Here is a 21,379-nt window from a genome sequence, read left to right as displayed (position 1 = left end):
GCTCTGCAGGCGGCTTTGTACATTTCACTCACAACTTGGCCACTTATTTGGGCCTCCTGAAGAAGTTGATTGACCACCCTGAGCCTCAGTTTCCTTATCTAAAAAATGGGAATAAGTTGACCATTTTCACAGGATTCTCATAAGAATTAAAAAACATAATGAATGCGAAGTGCTTAGCACAGTGCCCGGCTGGCTCAACAGCTAACAGGCTATTATCAAGATCAGTTTGTCTCATTCACCTCCCTTTGAATATTTTAGCATCCTTTTAAGTGTCCTGAAAATGTTCAGTTGTACTGAGATATATAAATTTAATTAGTAAAAGTCAGTTAATTTGGAGAAAGGCCCTTTAGACAAATAGGCTATAAATTGAGCTGGGGAGCTGGGCATGTTGGCACATTTCTGTAATCTTAGCAACTCCCACTGGGTATGATGGTGCACACCTGTAATCCCAGCAAATTAGGAGTCTGAGGCAGGAGGATCACAGGCTTGAGGCCAACCCCAGGAATTTACTGAGGCTATGAGTAATTTAGTGAGACCCTGTCTTACAATAAAAAATTAAAAGAGCTTGGGAATGTCACTCAGTGGTAAAGCACCCCTGGGTTCAATCCCCGGTACCAAAAAAAAAAAAAATCCTAGCCACTCAGAAGGCCAAGGCAAGAAGATCACAAGTTTGAGGCCATCCTCCACAAAAAGACTTTAGGATATATCTCAGTGGAATAGTGCCCCTGGGTTCAGTCTCCCTTACTACAATAAATAAAATTGGGCTGGGGGTGTAACCCAGTGGTAGAGCGCATGCTTTGCATAGTAGAGCCCTTGAGTTTGTTTGCCAGCGTAGAAACAAAAAACAAAAATGCTATAAGTTGCTTAGAATGTTCAAAAGTAGATTGGATATTATAGAAGAAAAGGATACCTATAAACTCAGGCTAAGTAGACACGTTACAGCAGGAATTCTGCAAATGCAGAGGTAATGGTTTACATGAACTCTCAAGGGCACTGAAGTTTGGATAAATCGGTCATGAAGCAAACAGAGTTGTCTGCCTCCTGCCTTACAGTGAGCAGAGAGGGGTAGCTACTGTCACCTGTCCAGTAACTTCAAGGCCTGCTGGAGAGTCTAGAAGTCCCAGCCAGTCTTCCAGAGGCTGAGCCAAAAGTCAGGACTTTTTGAAGCCAGGCCAGTGCCTGTGACATTGACCTGCCAAATTTTGATTTCTGTCTGTTTTCCAAACATTTCCCCTTCCCCAAGCCTCTCTCCAGAAAGATCACCATCACCATCTCTAATATTTTGTGGCCCACCTTCCCATACCCCTGACCGGCCCAGTTACAAGTGATGATTTTCCATTTATTGCTCAAAAACAAAAATCCAGAAGCAAAGGTGGAGAAATTGTGGGTTCGGGACACAGCAGGAACAGGGAGGGGCTTTGGCCCAGCTGTCCCCCTCATCCTTCCTCTTCTCACCCTCCAAGGCCCAGGAGTTAGGCATCTGGGAGGAGAGAAGCCTACAAGGCCAAGGGAACAGTAGAGCAGTTGGGGCAGTCCTTCAGGGGTGCCCTGGGTGGGAGGGGGTCCCAAGAATTGCAAGGGCACTGAGTTCCCCTCCCAGGGTCCAAAAGCCAGTAGGGCAGGGGGCAGGCCCCTTGTTTGGCAACTGAGAAAAGGAGCCTTTGGGCGGCAGGATGCTGGTTTATTTACTGTAGGGTCTCCAGGGCCATCAAAACCCCCTTGTGGGACAGGGAGATTATTTACACAACAGGGAGGAGGGAAGCCAGGAGCCAGAGACCAGGTCCTGTGCTCCCCACTGCCCTGAATGAGGAGGGAACGGGTGTCCTGGGTCCTGCAGCCTTAGTCTTGGCATTCAGATGGAAACTTCATACTCCCGTGTATCCTGAAGACAGAGAGATCAGATCAGTTGTTGAAGTGAGAAGGAAGGGAAGGGGTGGAAAAATGGGAGGAGGCATGGACGAGGAGGGGGAAAGACCCTTGGTTTTTAAAGTAACATTGAATCATAGGGGGCTGGGGGGGGTCACAAAGTGAGAATGAGGCTGAATCTGGACAATGGATTTGTTTGGTTCATCCTTTCATGTCTTAAAAAAACAACATAAAAATCTGAATTTCTGAGTTGTCTTGAACAGTTGGAGGATTTGGCAACTGGGCCTGAGTGTCCACGATGGGTTATAGCTGTAGCCTTTGGATGGGCACCATTTCTCCAGTTGGCCACAGTCCCTACCACTCCCTATTGTTCACACACAGCTTGCTTTGCTCATTGGCATGGCCTTTTGTAGGCAGCTGAGTTTAAAGTTCCCAAAAAAGAGATCACAGAGATTTTAGAGAAGGTTATGGGGTCCTGGGGGGAGCTGAGAGATGTGGCACTGCAGGGGAAGGGGAGGGGCTCACCCCAGCTTCATACAGCGGGTTGCTGAAGTCTGACTCCACCGTGATGGGGCTGTAGGAGTGGGAGCCTGAGAAACCAAACAGGGATTTTCCCTGGAGCCTAGAAAAGGGAGGGAACAGAGAGGGTTTTATCAGCAGGTGAGACCTTAAGCTCCTCTCATCTGGCCTTCCATGCATGTCATTTGCCCCAGAGGGCAGTTCCCTGGGAAGGGTACTTACTTGGTATAGTATATGTAAACGCCACTGCCAAGGACAATGACCAAGCCGAGGGGTAGCAGGATGGCCAAGGCGAGGTTCCCACCCTCCAGCTGCCTCGATGGGTCTGTAGTCTGGGTCACTGGGGGAGGAGGAGAGGCCAGTGAGCAGATGCTGGGCCCAGTCCTGGGCTCTCCCAGCCTCCTGCCCTGGGCCCTGAACCCTGGGCCTCACCCCTCCGGGGCCTGGCCTTCTACCCCCAGCCTCTGCCTTGCCCTCCCGACCTGGCCAGGCCTGGGCCTCCACCTTGCCCTCACTGACCTTCCAGTTTTCGGTTGTCCAGGAGCTCCTCATAGGCCACTGCAGGGAGAGGAGGGGGAGGGGGACGGGGTCTGAGCCAGGGAGGGAAGGAGGCTGGGTAAAGGGTCAGAGCCCAGTGGGGCTGGGCTGGACAGCCTGGTTCTCTGCCCTTTGCTCCCTTGGTGGGGGAGAGAGGACTGATCCCGGCAGGGCCAAGGTCTTCCTTCTCCAGACCCCTAAGGTTCAAGGTTCCTGAACATTCTGAGCCAACCAGGTCTTTAGAATTCGTCAGCCATGGGGACACTGAGACCTATCTAGAGTGGGCAAAGGACTTCCAAACCAAGGCCCCCTCTACTACATCCCTTAAGATAATTCCGTGACCTCAGATTTCCTCAGGACTTCTGGACATGCCTATGAGGATGAGCCCACAGGAAGAGAAGAGGGAGCTCAGTGGGGTCACCCATTGGTCTTGAATTTTCTATCCAACTTTCCCAGCCCTGTCAGTCCCTGGACACTGACGTGCCCCTCCTGCTCTGTCTGCCCAGGCACCTTTGCAGAGCGGGGGCTGGCTGGTCCACTGTGAGGGGTGGCCCGGCACACAGGTGATGGTGACCTCGCCGATGAGCTCAAAGCCTTCGTAGCAGAAGAAGCGTAGAGACTCGCCAGCCTGGTAGTGATGCTTGTACAAGGTCTGGTAGCCATTCTCTGGAACGCCGGGGTTCAGGCACGGCTCGTACTTCACTGCAGGGAGCAGGCCAGTCAACATGCCACTGGTGTTACTGCGCAGGCCCAGCAAGGGCCTGCAGGCTGTTGCCAAAGTTACCCAGCCCCCTTCCTGGAGGTTCCCCAGACTCACAGGCACACTTGGGGACCCGGTCGCTCCACTTGGGTGTGCCTGTGTCTCGGCTATAGCAGGTAAGCACGGCTGCCCCCTCCAGGCTGTACCCTGGCAGACAGCGGTACTGGACATGGGAGCCAACAGGGAAGCCAGCGTCTGAGGCCGTCCGGTGCCCGTTGGTGATCTCACCAGGGTCAGCACAAGTCATGACTGGTGGCAGAAGAGCAAGATCCGGGGGAATGAGGGCCTTAAAAGATCTACCTGGAACTTAGGGCTGGGAGAGGCCTGCACGTCAGGCCATCTCCACTAAACAACCCCCTCCCACCTCCTGTGAATTCCTCAGAAGGAACAGGGCGTGAATTAGAAAAATTTAATTCCATATGTTTCGGGCTTTTTTTGGAAAACAGGGTGATTGGGCAGCCCAATCCTGGGGTAAAATTCAAAATATTTAATCACAACACCAGAACATGCCAGCTAAATCCCAGCATTGTCAACCCAGCATGGCAGATCACCAGGCAGGACAGCAGCCTATCTCTCAGTTTCATTTTTTTTTCTTTTATGGTACTGGGGGTTAAATTGAGGGGCTGTACTACTGAGCTACACCCCCAAGTCTTCTTTATTTTTTATTCTGCGATTCTGAGACAGTATCTCACTAAATTGCTTAGGGCCTTGCTGTTGCTGAGGCTGGCTTTGAACTTGTGATCCTCCTGAGTTGCTTGGATTACAGGCTTGTACCACCACACCTGACTCCCCACATTCTCATTATGCCCAGTGGCTTTGCTCACTTATACTGCTTGCATTTGAGTTTACAACCCTATTGTGTAAGATCATAATCATAGTCATTTATTGTACATAAAAACTCATGCCAGGCACCCTGATAAGTATTTTACAAACATAATATTTAACCCAGATAATCCAAACAAGTCAATGTCACTGTCCTTTCTCTTGGGGCCCAGAACTTAGCACTCTAGCCAGAATCATCTGAGCTGGAATCTGCTCAGAGACACAGCCATGAAGCACTGGATAGAGATACAGAGATGTGGGTCTCAGCTTGAGGCTCTCCTGAGTCAGCTGGGCCAGCCCACCCCAGCCTATATGCCCAGCATTCCAGATCTGGGGTGCCACATCAACTAGACAGTTTTCCTTGTGTCCAGTCCACTGATCTCACCATCTCCACGGTCCCAGGGGCTGTGTGGAAGACCAACAATCCTACATCTTTGTAGCAGGCTTCCCAAAATTTGGAAAAAGTGACAAGATGCTACCCCTTACTGGGCACTGTGGCCCAAACCTGCAATCTCAGTGGCTGGGGAGGCTGAGGCAGGAGGATGGCAAGTTCAAAGTAAGCCTCAGCAACTTAGCAAGGCTCCGTCTGAAATTTAAAAAAAAGAAAAAGAAAAAAAAAAAGCCACCCCTTTCTGCTCTTCTAAAAGATGCACACTCCCAGCTTCTTTAAATGTCACCTCCTCTGAAATTGGCACCATCCCTGGGAGAATTAACCCACCACTCTTCCCACAAAGCTGCTTTATCCTTAAAGCCACTACGACTCACTCACAGTTTACCCCACAGCCCGGTGTGAAGACCTGACCTCCACATGCTCTTCCCAACCCGACTCCCACTCACCCGTGAGGAAGCCAAGGCTCAGAGATGGTAAGTACCTTGACCGAGTCACCCTCTGGCTACTACTTTATATTGTCCTTAGTTGTTTAGGTATCTGTCCCCCTCCCAGGCTGAGAGCATGGCCAGGATAGGGAGGGACCAGAATCCCATAATCCTGACCCAGCAGAGGGCCTCAGTGACTGCACCGAAGTAAACCAGGTACTTGGACAAGCCTTGGTCTTAGCAATGGGACTTCCCACAATGTCATCTGTTTGGAACTGAGAGCCTGTGGCCAGCTTAGAACAGAACCAAGAGGTGAAGGGGTAGATCCCAGGCAGAACCTGGGAGGGGTGGGATTCAGACTCTGTAGAGGTGGGATCGAGAGAGGAAGGCAGAGGTGGGATCAAGAGAGGAAGCGGGTGGGGCCATCAAACAATAAAGTCAACTCAGGAAACCCCGGCAGAGTCCTGGTCTGTGAAACAGAGAGATGCAGCCCCGAAAAAATAAAAGCAGGAACCAGAGGGGTCCTAAATGGAGGCGTTGGACCTGAACAGGGGCGGGGCCTGAAGAAGATTCAGGCAGGAGCCAAGGGTGGAACCCAGGCAGTACAGGGACCCCAAAAAGGAAAGGGAGGGAGCAGGGTCCAAGCCAAGGGGAGAAACCCAGAGGTTGGGATGGGGCCCACAGAGGACAAGGGCAGGGTCTAGCTCACTCTTTTGGCAGGCAGGTGGAGCAGCGCTCCAGGATAGGTCCCACTGACAGGTGAGAATGTCAGAGCCCAGCAGCTCGTAGCCAGGCTCACACTGGTAAGTGAGCACGGTGCCTCGGATCAGGTCCCCGTGGGATGCTGTCCTCCAGCCCCACTCGGGAGGCGGCAGCTCAGGGCAAGTGTCGTTCCTCGGGACCTCTGCAGGGGAGAGATTGAGTTTGGGGGCTGCCCTTTGATTCAGCCTGGATGGCTTGACCCCAGTGCCCTCACTTGGGACCTCTGACCTCCCAGAACTCTACCCATCTCGGGGTCCCTATCCCTGTGTACCTTTGAAGTGTAATACAAAGCCCTGGCCCAGGCCCGGATTTGGGGGCCCAGGAGGTGCCTGGAATTGGAGTGTGAGGTCGGGCCCAGAGGAGAGGAGGCGACGACGTGGTTGAGGTCCCCGCAACTGAGCCAAGACACGGGCGCTGGGACCATCCCCATCGAAAAGTGTCAACATGTCCCCTTCACGCACATTCAAGCTGCAGGGAATGGGATCAGAATATAAGATGGAGCAACGACTGGTCCCTCCCATCTGGTTCTGCCCAATCCCTAACTTTGTTCATTGGTAATCCGCCTACTTTCCAGCCCTGCCGCATATTCCCCTCTCCCAGGACTGGCACAGACTTAGTTTTGAGCAGTCTTGAATTTCTTCTATGCTAGTCGCTCTAGGTCCCACCTGTTCTATGGCTTCTCCCATTTCCCTCTTCCAAATCCCCAGCCTTGCTCATTACTAGTTCCACCCACTCTCCAGTCCCTCCCCCACTCTCCAGTCCCTCCTCCATCACCGTGGGACGCCCAGCTACAGCTGTGATGAATCATAGACCACACTCTTTGCTACCCCTCAATCCTCGTGGTGGGCCTAAGTACCTGCTTCAGGGGCCACGCCCACTTCTGGTTCTGTCCATTCACAAGACCACCTCATGCCAAATCAGCTCACTGGATTCTCCCCGCACCCACACCCACCTTGGGTGCCGGTGATGATCCAACAGTCTGGGCCTGGGTCTCTGGAAATAGCTCCAGGGCAGCCTCAGACACCTCCAGGGTGACAGACACCAGGCAGAGCCCTTGAGGAGGGCTGCATTACCCCTCTAGTTGTCCAAGGTCACCTGGCTAATAAGTGATTTGGCCCTAGGTTTCCCATCCCATCCTGAACCCTTAGTGGTCTCTTTCACAGGACCATAATCCATGTTGACATGGAAGAACCAGCCAGGTTCAGGATGCTAGTGCCGTGCTTAGGGAGCCCACCCCCATCATACCCTCTTCAGGACCCAAACATACATCTCAACTTGGAGCAAGATGCGCTTCTCTTCCTGGACGTGCATGCCCCACACGCAGTCCTGGCCGGGGCTGTAGCTCTGGGGCCAGTCGGGAGAGAGGACCACACCAGCTGGCTCTGACAGCTCCCCTCCACACATGGCTTAGGGCAGAAGAGGTGTGAGGTTTAGGACCCACAAGGGCTCACAGTCTCCATTTGCAAAGGTCCTCACCACTCCCAGGGGTGTGCACCACCAGATCACTCATGTTTCCCAGTATCGATGACCCACCTGCTTCTCGTCACATCTAGATCTTGTACCCAATCTTCAGCCTTGCTCTTAACCCTGCACACTCACAAACTTAGACACCCAATCCATAACTCAGTCCAACTCTGGTTCCAGCTGCTGAAGACATCTGGGTGTATGAGCTCTGAATTTGGTCACTAGCCTGTCAATTATTCAGCCTAGAAAACAGCCTCTGAGAGCACAGGAATTTCCTCAGGGCTTGGCTTTACTAGGTTTGAATATGCAAGGTCTCCTTCCCAAATGGACTTCCTGGGGACCCTGGTTCAGGGGGTAGTCTGAAGGACCTTGTAGGGTGTGGAGGGCTCACCCTTGCAGGCTGGTTCTGTGTCATTCCAGTGAGGTTCTGTGGGGTCCACACATTCGATGGCATTGGGGGGGCCTGGGGGCTCCAGAGCATATCCTGGGAGGCATGAGAAGGTGGCCAGTGCCCCTGGGCGGTACTCAGGGTCTGTGGTAGTAACGTTGCCATGTGCCAGGAAAGGGGCGAAGCAGCGATCCTCTTCAAAGGCTAGGGAGGAATCCATCACAAAAATTAAGCATTAAGAGTGAGTGGGCTGGAGATGTGGCTTAGGGGTTGAGCATTTGCCTAGCATGTGTGAGGACCTGGGTGCTGTCCCCAGCACCACAAAGAAAGGAAAGGAAAATAAAATAAATTTAAGCATTAGGATAGGCCTCAGACCTCGATCTGGGAACTGGGACTGAATTCAGGTGTTTGGCCACTCAGTGGGTTTTTTAAAAATGAACTGCTCTTGAGCTTAGCTTTCAGTCCCCAATGTCAAAACCCAGAACATTCTTCACTCACACATTTATACTACCTCAATGGCCTTTGGAGGGAAACCCCTAGACTAGTCAAATCCCAGCCACTATTCTACAGATGAGGAGGTCCACAGCCACACAGCCACATGCCCAAGGTCACTCACTCAGCAGGTAATGGCAGCACCAAGTCTCCAACCCAGATGGTTTGGTTCCCAGCCACAGACACGTGGCTCTTGGAACTGCAAGTGGGTGGGGGTGGGGAACAGGCTTGCGTAGGTGTGTTCTCTTCTCAAAAATAACAGTTGGATTCTGATCATCCATGCTGTTGCTAGAATCCAAAATTGCAGCTAAGGCAAAAGCTGCTCAGTTTTTACTTTGGACTAAGTCAGCAAAAAGGAATATTTGTAGGACATTCTTGTTTCTGTCCACCTGACAGCTGCAAAACTACCTGTGAGGTATGACGTCAGAGCCTTGTGATACAGATGGGGGAATCTGACTCTCACGGAACAACAGTGGTTCACATCTGTGGAGGCAGGCCTCACAGCCGGAGACTGTCACCAAAAGACAGAGATCTTTGCACTTCAGTACTTTCACAATCTATCCTGTATTTTTTTTTTCCTGCAGATTCACTGTTTTATTTCAATGTTACTTGAACTGATAAGGAATCATGTCCAAATCTTACTGATCCATCAGGGCCAGTGCCAATTCCATTTCTCTCATGATTCATACTAGAAACTAGTCCCCCACATCTCTGAGCATTTCTCTTTATCTCTCTCCTGATACTGTTCAGAGAAATCTTCTGCTGCAGCTACCTCGAAATCCTGTTTCCCAAACATACCAAGCACTTCTCTACCTCCTCCCCTTTGCCCCCACTATCCCATTCACCAGAGCTGCTTTCTCCTCCAGCTTCTTCTAAATTACCTTCCATCCTTTAAGGCCAAGATTAAATGCCTCTTCTCCCATGGCCAGCCACCGACCTTATTTCTACCTGTCCAGAACCCCGTTCCTCCTTTTTCTCTTAAAGTCGCCTTTATTTTCATTTTGAAAAGCATGCCTTCCAGCCCGAGCAGTTCAGTTGGAGCCAACCAGAAATGGCCACGTGAGGCTAATCTGTCAATCATAACACCATCTGCCCTTAGCCACAGTGATTGGCTCAGGCAAAGGCACAGGACCTTAACCAGGTCAATGAGAGCCTTTTCTGGCATTGTTCTGAAGCTCTCAGGAAAGATATGAGCTTCCACTTTCTCTGATGGAGTTATTAGGTAGGCAGTATGAAAGTCTGCAGCTAGGTCCATCACAGGGAAAGCCTGCCTGAGAATGAAGCCAATGCAAAATAGCAAAGGACTGAGAGACTGAGATAACTGGTTCCTTGGCTGTGTAACTGGGTCCAGCCATACATGAAGCTTAATCAGAAAAGGCTACCTCGGGGAATGAGAAGGGATCCTTTTCGGGGGGTAGGGGTACTGGGGATTGAACTCAGGGGCACTCAACCATTGAGCCACATCTCCGTTTTATATTTTATTTAGAGATAGGGTCTCATGAGGCTGGCTTTGAACTCATGATCCTCCTACCTCAGCCTTTCGAGCTGCTGGGATTACAGGTATGTGCCACCGTGCCCAGTGAGATGGGATTCTTATGAAGGGATCCTTGTAGTTTTGGGGTGGAAAGACAAGTCAGTTTTCAGGGATCTAACTACTGAGATGAGCAGGGAGGGAGTATGTGCTTATGCCATAAAGAGAAGGTGCGGAAGTTAGAGTCCAGTGGGGAAGTGAGACTATTACCTTCAAATCGGAGGCTGAGCAGCAGGGGATTAGCAGGTGTCTCTGAGAGCAACTCCACATAGAGGGACTGGGCGTCACTGATGAGACCACGCTCTGGGACATCATCCATGTCAGAGTCATAGATCACAGGAGATAGGGGACTGCCCCCAGAGCGCACCATCAGCCTGGGATGAACAAAAGGTGGCCAGGAACTTCAGCAGCTGCCCCACCTCTTATCTGCTCTCCAAGCTTATCTTTACAGCCACTATTATCAAACATTAACCATATGCCATGCATTCTTCTAAGCCTTTATGCATTTTATCTTGTTTAATTTTCATAAGAACCCTTGAGTCAGATACCATTATTATCCCTCATTTTATAGACAGGATATGGAGGCATACAAATTAAGTAACCTGCCCAAGAGCACAGAGCAAGTGGTGGCAGAGCTGGGATACCAGGGTACTAGATAAAGAATGATAATGAAGACGATGAGAGCAAACACTTTCATATTATAGTGCTTATTGTGTCCTAGGCATCACCATCCCAAGTTCTGTGTGTCTGTCTCTCTCTCTGAGGATTGAACACAGGGGTGCTTAACCACTGAGCTAAATCCCCAGCCCCCCCACTATATATATATATATATTTTTTTTTTGGCACAAGTGATTGAACCTACGGACGCTGAAACACCGAGCCTCATTTTACTTAGAGACAGGGTCTTACTGCGTTACTTAGGGCCTCACTAAATTGCTGAGGCTGGCTTTGAACTTGTGATCCTCCTGCCTCAGCCTCCCAAGCCACTGGGATTACAGGTGTGTGCCACTGTGCCCAGCTACTTTGCATATCTTAATTAATTTATTAATTATGCCTGTAGAGTGATACCATCTCTATTCTACAGATAAAAAATTGAGTTACAGAAGTTAGCTGATTCATCCAAGGTTGCCCAGCTACATTCCCTAAGAAATGGTTAGGATTAAACTCTGTTTCATACATATTTCAACATGGATCCAGCTCAGATCTGACTCCCCACCGTAGCCTCCCTACTTCCCCCCGGTAGGGACCTCTGATTCAAGGCCCAGACCCTCACCGGTCATTGTCCTCATCCAGTGAGACCCTCTCAAAGTGCAAGTGCAGCCGGCGTCCCTCAGCTGCTTCAATGACCCAACGGCAGGTGAGGTTAGGCCCTGCGGCTCCCCCAGGCTCAGGAGACACGATGCGGCCCAGTGTAGCATTGTGGATGATGCCACCACAGGATGCTGTGGGCAGAGGAGGGCAGGTTAAGACCAGCTTAAGTGACTTGTCCTTCTCCTTGGGGCCTCAGCCTTTCTCAGGGTGTCTTCAGAGCTTTTGCATCTACATCTTTGGGTTGGGCCAGGGATGGTCTCTGCCCCATGAATGCACTCCAGGGGGTGGGACCTTCTCCAGGGCATCATTGAAGAGGGGAACCAGGCCTGAAATAGAACCCCTCCCCCACTGGATGGACTCTCCTTGGTTGGATGACCTCCAGAACGAAGAGTCTGCTAAAATGAAGATTCCCTGAACAGGGACACCCTGTGACTGTGAGTTATGGGAATCCCCCAAATTGAAACTCCCAGATGAGAGACATTCATGATGGGAATTCCCAAAATAAGGACACCACAGGATGGGAGATCACAGGAGGAAGACTCTCCAGGAGAGAGAACCCCAAGATTGGTTTCCTCTAGGATGAGGGCTCTCCAAAAGAAAGAAGAGCCATCCCAAGAGGGGGAATACCCAAGAATGGAGGTTCTAAGGATAGAATCTTCAGTGGGAAGAACTCCCGAGGGATGCCAAAGGAGAGGGACTCTTCAGAAAAGAAACCCCTTCAGGATGAGTTTTTCCTGAAGACAGAGACTTCTACAAACGGACTCTCCTAATGAGGTTCCCAGAAAAGAAGCCGTCAACTATTATGGCAGAGACTCACCCATGCAGCTAGGGGGCTCTCCATTCCAGGCTGGCCGGGTGCCATTGAGGCAGACGAGAGTCTCCTCACCCTGCAGCTGGTAGCCGGAATCACAGTGGAAGGTGGCAGTGCCACCAGGGTGTAGATCTGTCACACTGACGTCCCCATGGGCCGGCCGGGGAGGGAAGCCACAGCTCAGGAGGTAGGCTGAACCAGGAAGAACAGGGAGAAGGAGAATCCATTGTTCATGCCACCCTCTACAGCAGTCCCCCAGCACTTTCCCAGGAGACACAGACAGGCTGTATACTGGGGTCCACACTGAAGAATATGAGCTCCTTACACAGGTTCCCTGTCTCATGAAGAAGCCATTTCAACAGCTCTTATCTCCTCTGATCTTTGTAATTTACCCATTTTGGCCTCCATTTTATAGATGAGGTAACTGAGGCTCAAAGATGTTATTCTGGAGGTGGACATCATTACCCTAAGTACATGTATGAAGACATGAATGGTGTGAATATACTTTGTATACAACCAGAGATAGGAAAAATTGTTCTCTATATGTGTAATATGAACTGTAATACATTCTGCTGTCATATATAACAAATTGGAATAAAAAAATAAAAGATTAAAAAACAAAGATGTTATTCTGGACCCACTGGCTGTGTGGCCTCAGGCAAATCAACTGACTATTCCAGACTCCATCCAGCTCTAAGAATAACAAACAATATTTGCAGAGCTTGTTTAGCTTCCCAAGTAACTACGTGCAGTACTTTTGAGGTAGACAAGAGAAACTGTGTTACCCATTTTCCAGATGTGGAAATTGAGGCTCCAAGTTACTAATTGACATGAAATTTCTTTAAGAATCTTGACTATTTGGTCATTAAAGATCTTTATACTCAGTGTTCCCTGAACACATTCTCTAATGAAAATGAAGTGCTATGGAAAGCTTTGTTTTCTTTGAAAATCTGGTTTTCCTTTCTTGTAGTAAGAACTGCCTAACTTCCCTTTTTGCACTAGCTACCAGAAAGCTGGGAACAAGATTAAGGCTTGTCCTTAGCAACACTGACTTGTCAACTCACGTTTTTGTTCTGTTTTGTTTTTTTTTCCTGGTACTGAAGATTGAACCAAGGGATACTGTACCACTTAGCTACATTCCCAGCCCTTTAAAAAATTATTTTCCTTTTGAGACAGGAACTTGCTAAGTTGCTAAGGCTGGCCTCAAGCTTGGTGATCCTCTAGTCACAGCCTCCTCAGTTGCTGGGATAATAGAAATGTGCTAGCACCTGGCCCAATCCTTTTAACTTTTAATTTTTCCTAAGTTGTTTAAGTTGGCCTTGAACCTGCCATCCTCTTGCCTCAGCCTCTGCAGTCACTTTGATTACAGGCATGTGCCACCATGCCTGGCCTATTTTTTTTTTTAACTCTAATAATCATTCTCTGATGCTGTTTTCCCCTTACTTATTCTATATAATTGTGTTGCTTGCATTCTTTTTAAAAGTCACTTGAAATTCTCACAGAAGCAAGAATATAATAGAATTCAATAGAAAGTCAGTTGTTAGTCAATTATTCTGAATCTGATCCTGACAGGAACTTAGCAGAGATCATCAAGGAGGGCTTCCTGGAGGAAGTGAGCCAAAGCTGGAGGGGCAGCCTCTGGTGAACAGAGGGCTTGGGAGATGCCAGTTTGCCTGCCTGAGCTCTTGCCTTTCTGGACTCTCCAGCCCTCAGTGAGTCTGTAAGAGACCTACCCCTCCATATTTCAAAATTCAATAAGCTCTTTCTTGGCCAGGTTGTGGGGACAGAGAGGAGGAGAAAAAGATCTAGTCCTTGCCCTTCAGGAATCTACAGTCTACTGAGATAGACAGTTATAAAAACCATCTTTTAGAACACAGTGGCTTTCATAGTTGTTAGATTCTGTATTGGTCTCCATGACCAACAGAATCAAGTCCGAATGCTTTGGATTGACATTCAAACCCCTTTCATGGCTGCATCCTGCTCAGCACTTTTGGGTCAGCACTTGAGACCCGGGTGTCCTATTCAACACCTTTGTGACTCTTTACTGTCCCACCACCATATTTTTGCTCACAATTGTGCCCCTACTACAAAGCCCATTCTGGGCTCTTATCTTTCAAAGAGTAACTTAAGTCGGCTGTGGTGGTGTATACCTATAATCCCAGTGGCTCAGGAGGCTGAGGCAGGAGGATCCCAAATTCAAAGTCAGCCTCAGCAAGTTAGTGAGGACCTCAGTAACTTAGTGAGTCCCTGTCTCAGACTAAAAATTAAAAAGGGTGGGGATGTGGCTCAGTGGTTAAGTGCCCCTGGGATCAATCTCTGTTACCAAAAAGAAAGAAAAGAAAAGGAAAAACTAACTTAAGTACCACCCCTTCCAGGAAGACTTCCTGACCCCTCTTGCCTCCAACATTTACTTTCTCTCTTGCCTATACACAATTTCAAATTCAAATTTTACCATCATATTAGCCATTGTCTATTGTTACTATGAGACTGAGTCAAGTCTTTTTTTCTTATATTTTTTAGTTACACATGGACACAATATCTTTATTTTAGTTATTTTTAGGTGGTGCTGAGTATCGAACCCAGTGCATCACATGTTCGAGGCAAGCGCTCTCCCACTGAGCCACAACCCCAGCCTGAGTCAAGTCTTATTTATAAAGACAAAAAACCTAGTTTAACTGATCAATTTGGAGACTGGCTGACCTGGGTTCCTGTTCTAGCTCCACAGCTTATAGCTATATGACTGAGCAAGTGACTTCACCACTGGGGGCTTCTCACTCATTAATGGTAATAATTGTTAACAGTGAGGATTGGCTTGAAAATTAGATAAAAAAAACATGCAAAGCCCCTAGCACTCAGAGAATGTTAGTCACCTCTCCCTTAGCCTCGATTAATGTATGATTGAGAGTCAAGAATTTAGAGATCTAATTGGTGACTCTGTGATGAACTTGCAGGTGGGTGACAAATTCATACAAACCTTCTTTCCTGAGAGACTGAACTGACAGTGTCAACTCCCAGGGTTGCTCTTAGGAGTAAATGAAACAATGGTAGGTAAAAGGGGTTTGTAGTTAGGTTTTTTTTTGTGGGGGAGGGTACTGGGAAATGAACCCAGGGGTGCTTAACCCCTGAGCTACATCCCCAGCCCTTTTCATTTATTTTTTTTTTAATTTTGAGAAAGGGTCTCACTAAGTTCCTTAGGGGCTTGCTAAATTGCTAAGGTTGGCCTTGAACTTCCTGCCTCAGCCTCCTGAGTTGCTGGGATTATAGCATGCACCACCATACCCAGCTACACGGCAAGTCTGATGGACTTGGATGAAGGGTGATAAGCCTTTGACCCTTTTGGAATTGATAATGAGGCCACTCTGGACTACAGGCCCCAGTTAATGCAATTAGGGAAGGACTTAAACAGGGCCTCATTCCCAGAGGGGCCTGGAGGAATTGCAAAGCAGGGAAGATGGAGGCAGGTAATGAAGGCCAATTTATGCAATAGCCCTGCTTCCCCAAATGTTCCATTTAGCCTAAAGAGTCCTATTTTCAAAGCTCCTGGGAAGTGGATGTTTAAAGGAGCCACTGGGGAGCCATTTTTGTAACATCTTAGGTGTGCTCTTGTTCCCCAGTAACCGAATTCCTACCACCAAGAATGTGCCCTAGCTCCCTGATCTCTCCACAAATAGGCCTGGTGGTAGTGGATGCTTCTACCTTGCACAATGTGCTCTGGGGCAGGTCCTGTGCAGGGGACATAAGGAAGGGATGTAGGTTATGTCCTGTAAGATGTACAAAGTATCTGGGGTCAGCAAAGCTCATAAGGTGCGTATGGTACATGCACCCAGGCAAAGCCATGAAATGATATGATGGTGGAATTGGTCTAACAGACAGTTCTCTCTCTGTTCCTGAGGAGCACAGGGAGGGAACTTGAATAAGACAGCAGTGTTTGGAATAGGGACACTGGCTGAGCCCTTTGCCTGGTGCGTTCTTGTATGCTAGAACATACACTTGTACTGTGGGAAGGTCCCTGTAGACACAGGTTAGCATGGATGCCACATGTATAGGAGATCTGTGGATGGATACTCAAGAATGCAGTCACACATGATATATTCTCTGTCTTTGCTCCCAGAGGTCAAATGGAACTTTCTAGATCACAAACATGAGACTGTCATTTCCCTGCTTAAAATGTTTCTAGTGTTTCCCTCTCACTTGCAGGTTAAAGTGGTCTCAATTCCTTATGAGCTGATAAGGCCCTTTATGATCTGAACCCAACCTGATTCCAACCTGGTCTCTTAACCCATTTCTCCCTTTCCACTTTTAGTGCTTTGACTATAATAGTAATGACTGATTTTTTTTTTTTTTTTTTTTTTTTGGTACTGGGGATTGAACTCAGGGGCACTTAACCACTGAGCCACATCCCCAGCCCTTTTTATTTTTTGAGACAGGGTCTCACTAAATTGCTTAGGGCCTTGCTAAATTGCTGAGGCTGACCTTGAACTTGAGTCCTCCTGCTTCAGCCTCCCAAATTGCTGGGATTACAGGAGTATGGCACTGCACCTGGAAATGACTGATGTTTTTGAGCTTGCACTGTGTACCAGACACTGTTATAAGTACTCATATCAACTCACTGGATCTTTCCAATAATATTGTGTGTTAAATTTTCTGATCCCTATCTTTCAGATGAGACCATGAATCACAGAATGTTTAAGTAAATTGTCTCAGGTCAGACAGCTAGAACAATTCTATCTTCCATGTTAAATGACTTCATCTTCTCTAGAGGTCAATTTTCTCTCCTCTCTGAATCCTGGGGTGTATTTTTACATTCATCTATTTTCAAAGACAGTTGTCTCCCTCTTTTTCTTCCTTCACCTGTCCCCTTGCTAACTCATCTGGTGGGTCCTAGCTTAGTCATCCTGCTCTAGGTCTTTTGATATTTGCTTCTCCTATCTCCATCATAACCCTTATTTCATTGAATCATAATTACTCTGATTACTTATCTATCTCTCTAGACAGATTCCGAGTTCCCTAAATTCAGATTTATACCTAATTCATTCATTCTTTCCCCTAAGTTGAATGGATCAATTGCTACTTGGATATGTGCACACCTAGGCACATATCTGTCAGTGTATGAGATAAGTGTGCATGGGTCTTTCTGAGGTCTCTGCCCACCTAGGGTCCTAGTCAAGAGGAAACCTCCTCCTCAATACTCTGTGCTTAGGAGGCCACCAGAGATGTCCCTTATACCCAATGTGGCCCCTGCCCTTCCACCAGCATCCCCAGACTCCTCACCCTGATAGTGGATTCTGAAGCCACCACCCCTTGGGACCCGTGGACTCTGGAAGTGCAGGAGCAGTCGATTGGTTGGGCTTCGAAGGACCTGTCCTTCTCCCAGCATGGAGGAGTTAGCAAGGAGTCGGGGGGCCAGTCCTGGGGACCCCCCACCAGCCAGCACCAGGAGTTCCTCCTCCTGAGACAGGTTCAGTGTCTGCACCTAGAAAAACCAGTCATAGGCCAGGGCAAGTCAGCCTGGGGAAGTGGCTCCCTAAGCCCTCTCCCCTTGCCTTCCCTTTCCCAGTCTGTAGCGACCCCACCCAGACCACAGGGATGTTGCCCATTTTGAAGAACTCTAGAAGGGTTTTTGAGATCATCTGAGTCAGAAAACAGGCCCATCTGAGTCAGAATACTGGTTTTCTGGCTTCCCAGCTAAAATGATGCACACCACTGAGCCCAGAGAAAAGGGATTGGAAGTTTCACAGTAATACGCTTAGGTCCAGTTACCTGGATCTCAATTCCGTAGCCAGGGTAGACATGGATGCTGTATGTGCAGTCTAGGAGCCCCAAGGTGCGGCTGGCAGTGCTCCCCAAATCTGGAGACTCCACGTACCCTTCACCCTCGGAGATGTTGTTATTACACAGAACTAAAGAGATATAAGTGGCTGGGATTGAGAGAGGCCCTGTGCTCTTGCCCTCCCAGCTAAACAACTCCACAGGTCCTCATCTGTCTTCTCCCCAGGATCCCTCACCATCTTTATTCAATGCTCCCTCTCCCACCTGTACTGAGAGCTCCTTTACCCAACTGTATTATAGGCAGAAGACATAGAATGGCACCTGGCACATAGTAAGTGTATATAAATATTAGCGTTTGTCATTATTAAGCAGAAGCTCCTCTCCCATCTGGACCCAGAGCCCCTTCATCCACATGCTCCAGGCGACCTTTCCCCATCCATCCTGGCATCCTCCTCTCTCACATCCGTGCTCCTAGACATTACCCCCATCCCCTTTCCATGGCCTCACCTGGGCTGGTGACTGTAGTGGTGACAGTTGTCGTGGTGATGATGGTAGTGGTGGTCTCCTCCTCTCCTCCCTCAGGCCCGAGGGGCGGGACTGGGGAGGCGGGGCCGGGAAGGGGTGGGGCCGTAGTTCCTGGGGGCGGGGTCAGTAGCTCCGGTGCGGTGGGGCCTGCCCCCCTGACCCCCTTAGGGGTTACAGCTGTTGTCAGAGGCCCTGTCCCTGGCTCTGTGGCCCGCGGCAGGAAGGGTGCTGCAAGTGTCTGGCCGGCTGGAGGGGTGGCTAGTGTGGGGTCTGGATCAGATCCTGGGACAGTGCAAGGGAAGTCAGGCACAGGAGCAGCAAATTGGCTGGCGGAAGGGTGGGGTGCTGTGGGGGGTGGGAGGATGTTGGGGGGCTGGGCAGGAGCAAGGCTGAGGGAAACAGGGGTTCCCGTAATGAACCCTAAGGGACTCCACCATAAAGTAAAGCCCCCACTCTTAACCTTGCCCACCCAAACTCCCCACCTCTTCCCAAGTTTTCACAGCTGACCCTTCTTTCTCCCTCCACCCAGGTCCCGCCCCCCTTAGTCTCCTAGCGCTTCTCCCTGTCCCCCATTCAAGTCTGGTTCTCTCGGTTACCCTTTTCTCTCTTCTCTGTCTTGCTCTCTCTGGAGCTCTTTATTTCTGATTAGTATTACTAATGTTCTCTGATTTTACGATCCTGGATCTACTGGAATCTGCTAGTGTTTGTATTTCCTCTTTCTGTTCTACCATTTCTCTAACTCCAGTTCTCTGAATTCCATCTATCTTTCTGTGTGTCTTTTTTTCTGTCTCTTAATCGTCCTGTTTCTATTTCTCTGGTTTTGTCAATGCCAAGTTTTGACTTTTTCTTCAACTGCCTGTCTCGGAGTTTCACTCATCTTTCGGGGGGGGGGGGTGTCTCTGCAGTCTCTCTTTGTCTGCTTCTCTTTCTTGGTCCTGGCTCCCATCTTCCCAAGCCAATGTCTCTCACTTTGCCTTTATGTCATTTCTGCCCATTTGCAGGCCTCACCCGGCAAATAGCCCATCTCTGGGCCCCTTCTCAGCAGGGCCCCATGGATCAGCTCAGCCAGGGCCTCAGAGGCCACTGTGGGGGTCTCACTTCCAGGCTCTGGCAGCGCCTCCTCCTCCTTCAGGGGCAGACCTAGGAGGTGAAATTGTGTGAGCCTCTCCACTCCCCCATATCCCTTCCTTCTCCAGAGAGATCTTTTCCAGAGCTTCCTTGTCAGATGGGCCTGCACGGGCTCAGAGGGTCCCAGACTGGGCTGAGAGCCAAGATCAGGGGAGAAACTCCCAGCTGCCAGCTGCCCCTCACACTCCTACACCTCCTCTCTCTCCACTGCCAGGGCTGTGTGGGTCTTCATGAGCATATCAGCTCTTGTGAACCCTGGACAGCGCCTACAGGGCCAAGCAGGGGCTTTGAGGCTGCCTTTCTTACTTCTCAGTGGCACTCTCCCCAACCCTGGGGCTCTGAGAAGGGTCTGGCGGCACCTTGCAGCCCTTGCTTCTGCAATGCCCAGTTTTCTCTCTGGGTTTCCATCTCTGCAGTGTAGCTGTCTTCTCTCTCTCTCTCTCTCTCTCTCTGCAGTCGCTGCCTCTTTCCCTAGAATCTGACTGGGGGTCAAAACGAAGTAGGGGACTGAATATGAATATCTGGTCTCTCACTATGCCTCTCTGTTCATCTGTTTTTGTCCATATGTCCAAGAACATTTGTGTGTGCAGCAACTGGCGTCTCTTCCAGCCCCTCCATCTCCCACCCAGGTACCCTGCATGCTTCTGCCGCCTCCGCAGACATCCCCCCAACTTCCCCAGCCCTCCTTCCCCGTGGTTAACCCCTAAGATGCTACTAAAAGCTTCCCTTGTTCATTTCCCCACCTCCTCAACATTGAGGGTTAAGGGACTAAAGGTACTAGCCGGAAAGCTCTGGCTTGCCCCTTCCCAATCAGTTGTGCCCCTCCCCTCCCCCCCCCCCCCCCCGCGAGCTCAAAAGACGCAAGATGTTCAGAGAAAGAAGGTGGAGGACTCTGCTGGGGACCTTCCCAGAGTCCACCCCCACCCCCTCTTGTCCTTACCCTGAATCCAGGGACAGCTCAGCAGAATTAGGAACAGCAGCTGGGGAGGCGGTGGGTGCTGGGCCTTGGGAGTCCCCATGGCGACTCACCCCAATTTCTCTCCTCTGTGCCTCTCCTAAATAATCTAGTTGCCACTTTTCCTCCGTGTCCTTTTATCTTTCTCCTTAATTTTGTTTTCCTGCTGGGGGTCAGCAATGGAAGACAATTTCTCTGCTCCTTGAGATGGAGGGACAGAATTGGGCTAGAGGTTGCCTGGAGTCCACCCCTTTTTGCTTAATCTCTGTCCTCTGCTCCTGGATCCGTGGTAGAGGGGGGCGCGGCTCCGGCTGGAGGGGGTGGGGCCGAGAGGGCCGAAGGTTACCCTCTTGTTCGGGCGCCTGGGTCCACCGGGCTGGCTGTATCCCAAGCGGGGGAGTGGGGAGGGGAAATACAGCTTCCGGGGGGTCTAGGGTGGGGTTGAGGATGGGGAGGGTCCCTACGGGGCTCTAGTGGGGCTTGTCTGGGAGGGGAAGGGGTTGCGGAACCCGGAGAGCCGAAGCTCGGGCACTGAAGCTGCGGGAGGGAGAAGCTGAGAAAGGTGTCGAGCCCACGTCAGATCCTGGGGACGGGAGAAGGGAGGGGCCTGGGATTTATTTGCGGAGGAGGGAGGAGGAGGAAGTGCAGATGGTGGAAGGAGGGATCAGGAGCCAAGACCGTAATACTCACTCCCGCGGCCCCTAGGGGAGGCAAAGGAAACTCTCCAGTCCCAGCAGTAATTAGGCCCCCTCCCCCCGCCATTCCAGCACATCTGGAATCTGAATTTCCTCTTCCCAGGACGCCAAGGAGCGGCACAGCTTGGTTCGCGCCTGTTTGGTCCTCCAGTATGCCCTCTGTCCACGACCCGATCCCCCATTGGACTTCCCCCTTTGCATTTTACTGAAAAACTCAGATGAGATGGG

The 21,379-nt window shown here is 49.9% G+C and overlaps 1 protein-coding gene across 1 annotated transcript; it reads right to left on the bottom strand.

Annotated features, from left to right (window-relative positions):
• Positions 1 to 1,375: 1,375 nt before the first annotated feature.
• Sez6l2 (seizure related 6 homolog like 2) lies at positions 1,376 to 20,946 on the bottom strand. The gene is made up of 18 exons (XM_026380924.2): positions 20,442 to 20,946; positions 19,382 to 19,513; positions 18,356 to 18,655; positions 17,840 to 17,979; positions 17,351 to 17,552; positions 12,086 to 12,271; positions 11,231 to 11,399; positions 10,168 to 10,331; positions 7,938 to 8,138; positions 7,350 to 7,488; positions 6,354 to 6,550; positions 6,030 to 6,224; positions 3,740 to 3,931; positions 3,433 to 3,624; positions 2,905 to 2,943; positions 2,608 to 2,725; positions 2,392 to 2,488; positions 1,376 to 1,882 (listed from the first exon to the last, which is right to left on the bottom strand). The coding sequence occupies exons 1-18, from the start codon at positions 20,518 to 20,520 to the stop codon at positions 1,853 to 1,855; spliced, it is 2,772 nt and encodes a 923-aa protein (XP_026236709.1). The 5' UTR covers positions 20,521 to 20,946; the 3' UTR covers positions 1,376 to 1,852.
• Between the last annotated feature and the right edge of the window lie 433 nt (positions 20,947 to 21,379).

This window comes from Urocitellus parryii, chromosome 9 (genome assembly GCF_045843805.1).
Source record: "Urocitellus parryii isolate mUroPar1 chromosome 9, mUroPar1.hap1, whole genome shotgun sequence".
NCBI lineage: Eukaryota > Metazoa > Chordata > Mammalia > Rodentia > Sciuridae > Urocitellus > Urocitellus parryii.
The sequence above is the reverse complement of the archived record's forward strand: the minus strand, read 5'-3'. Positions and strand labels throughout refer to the sequence as shown.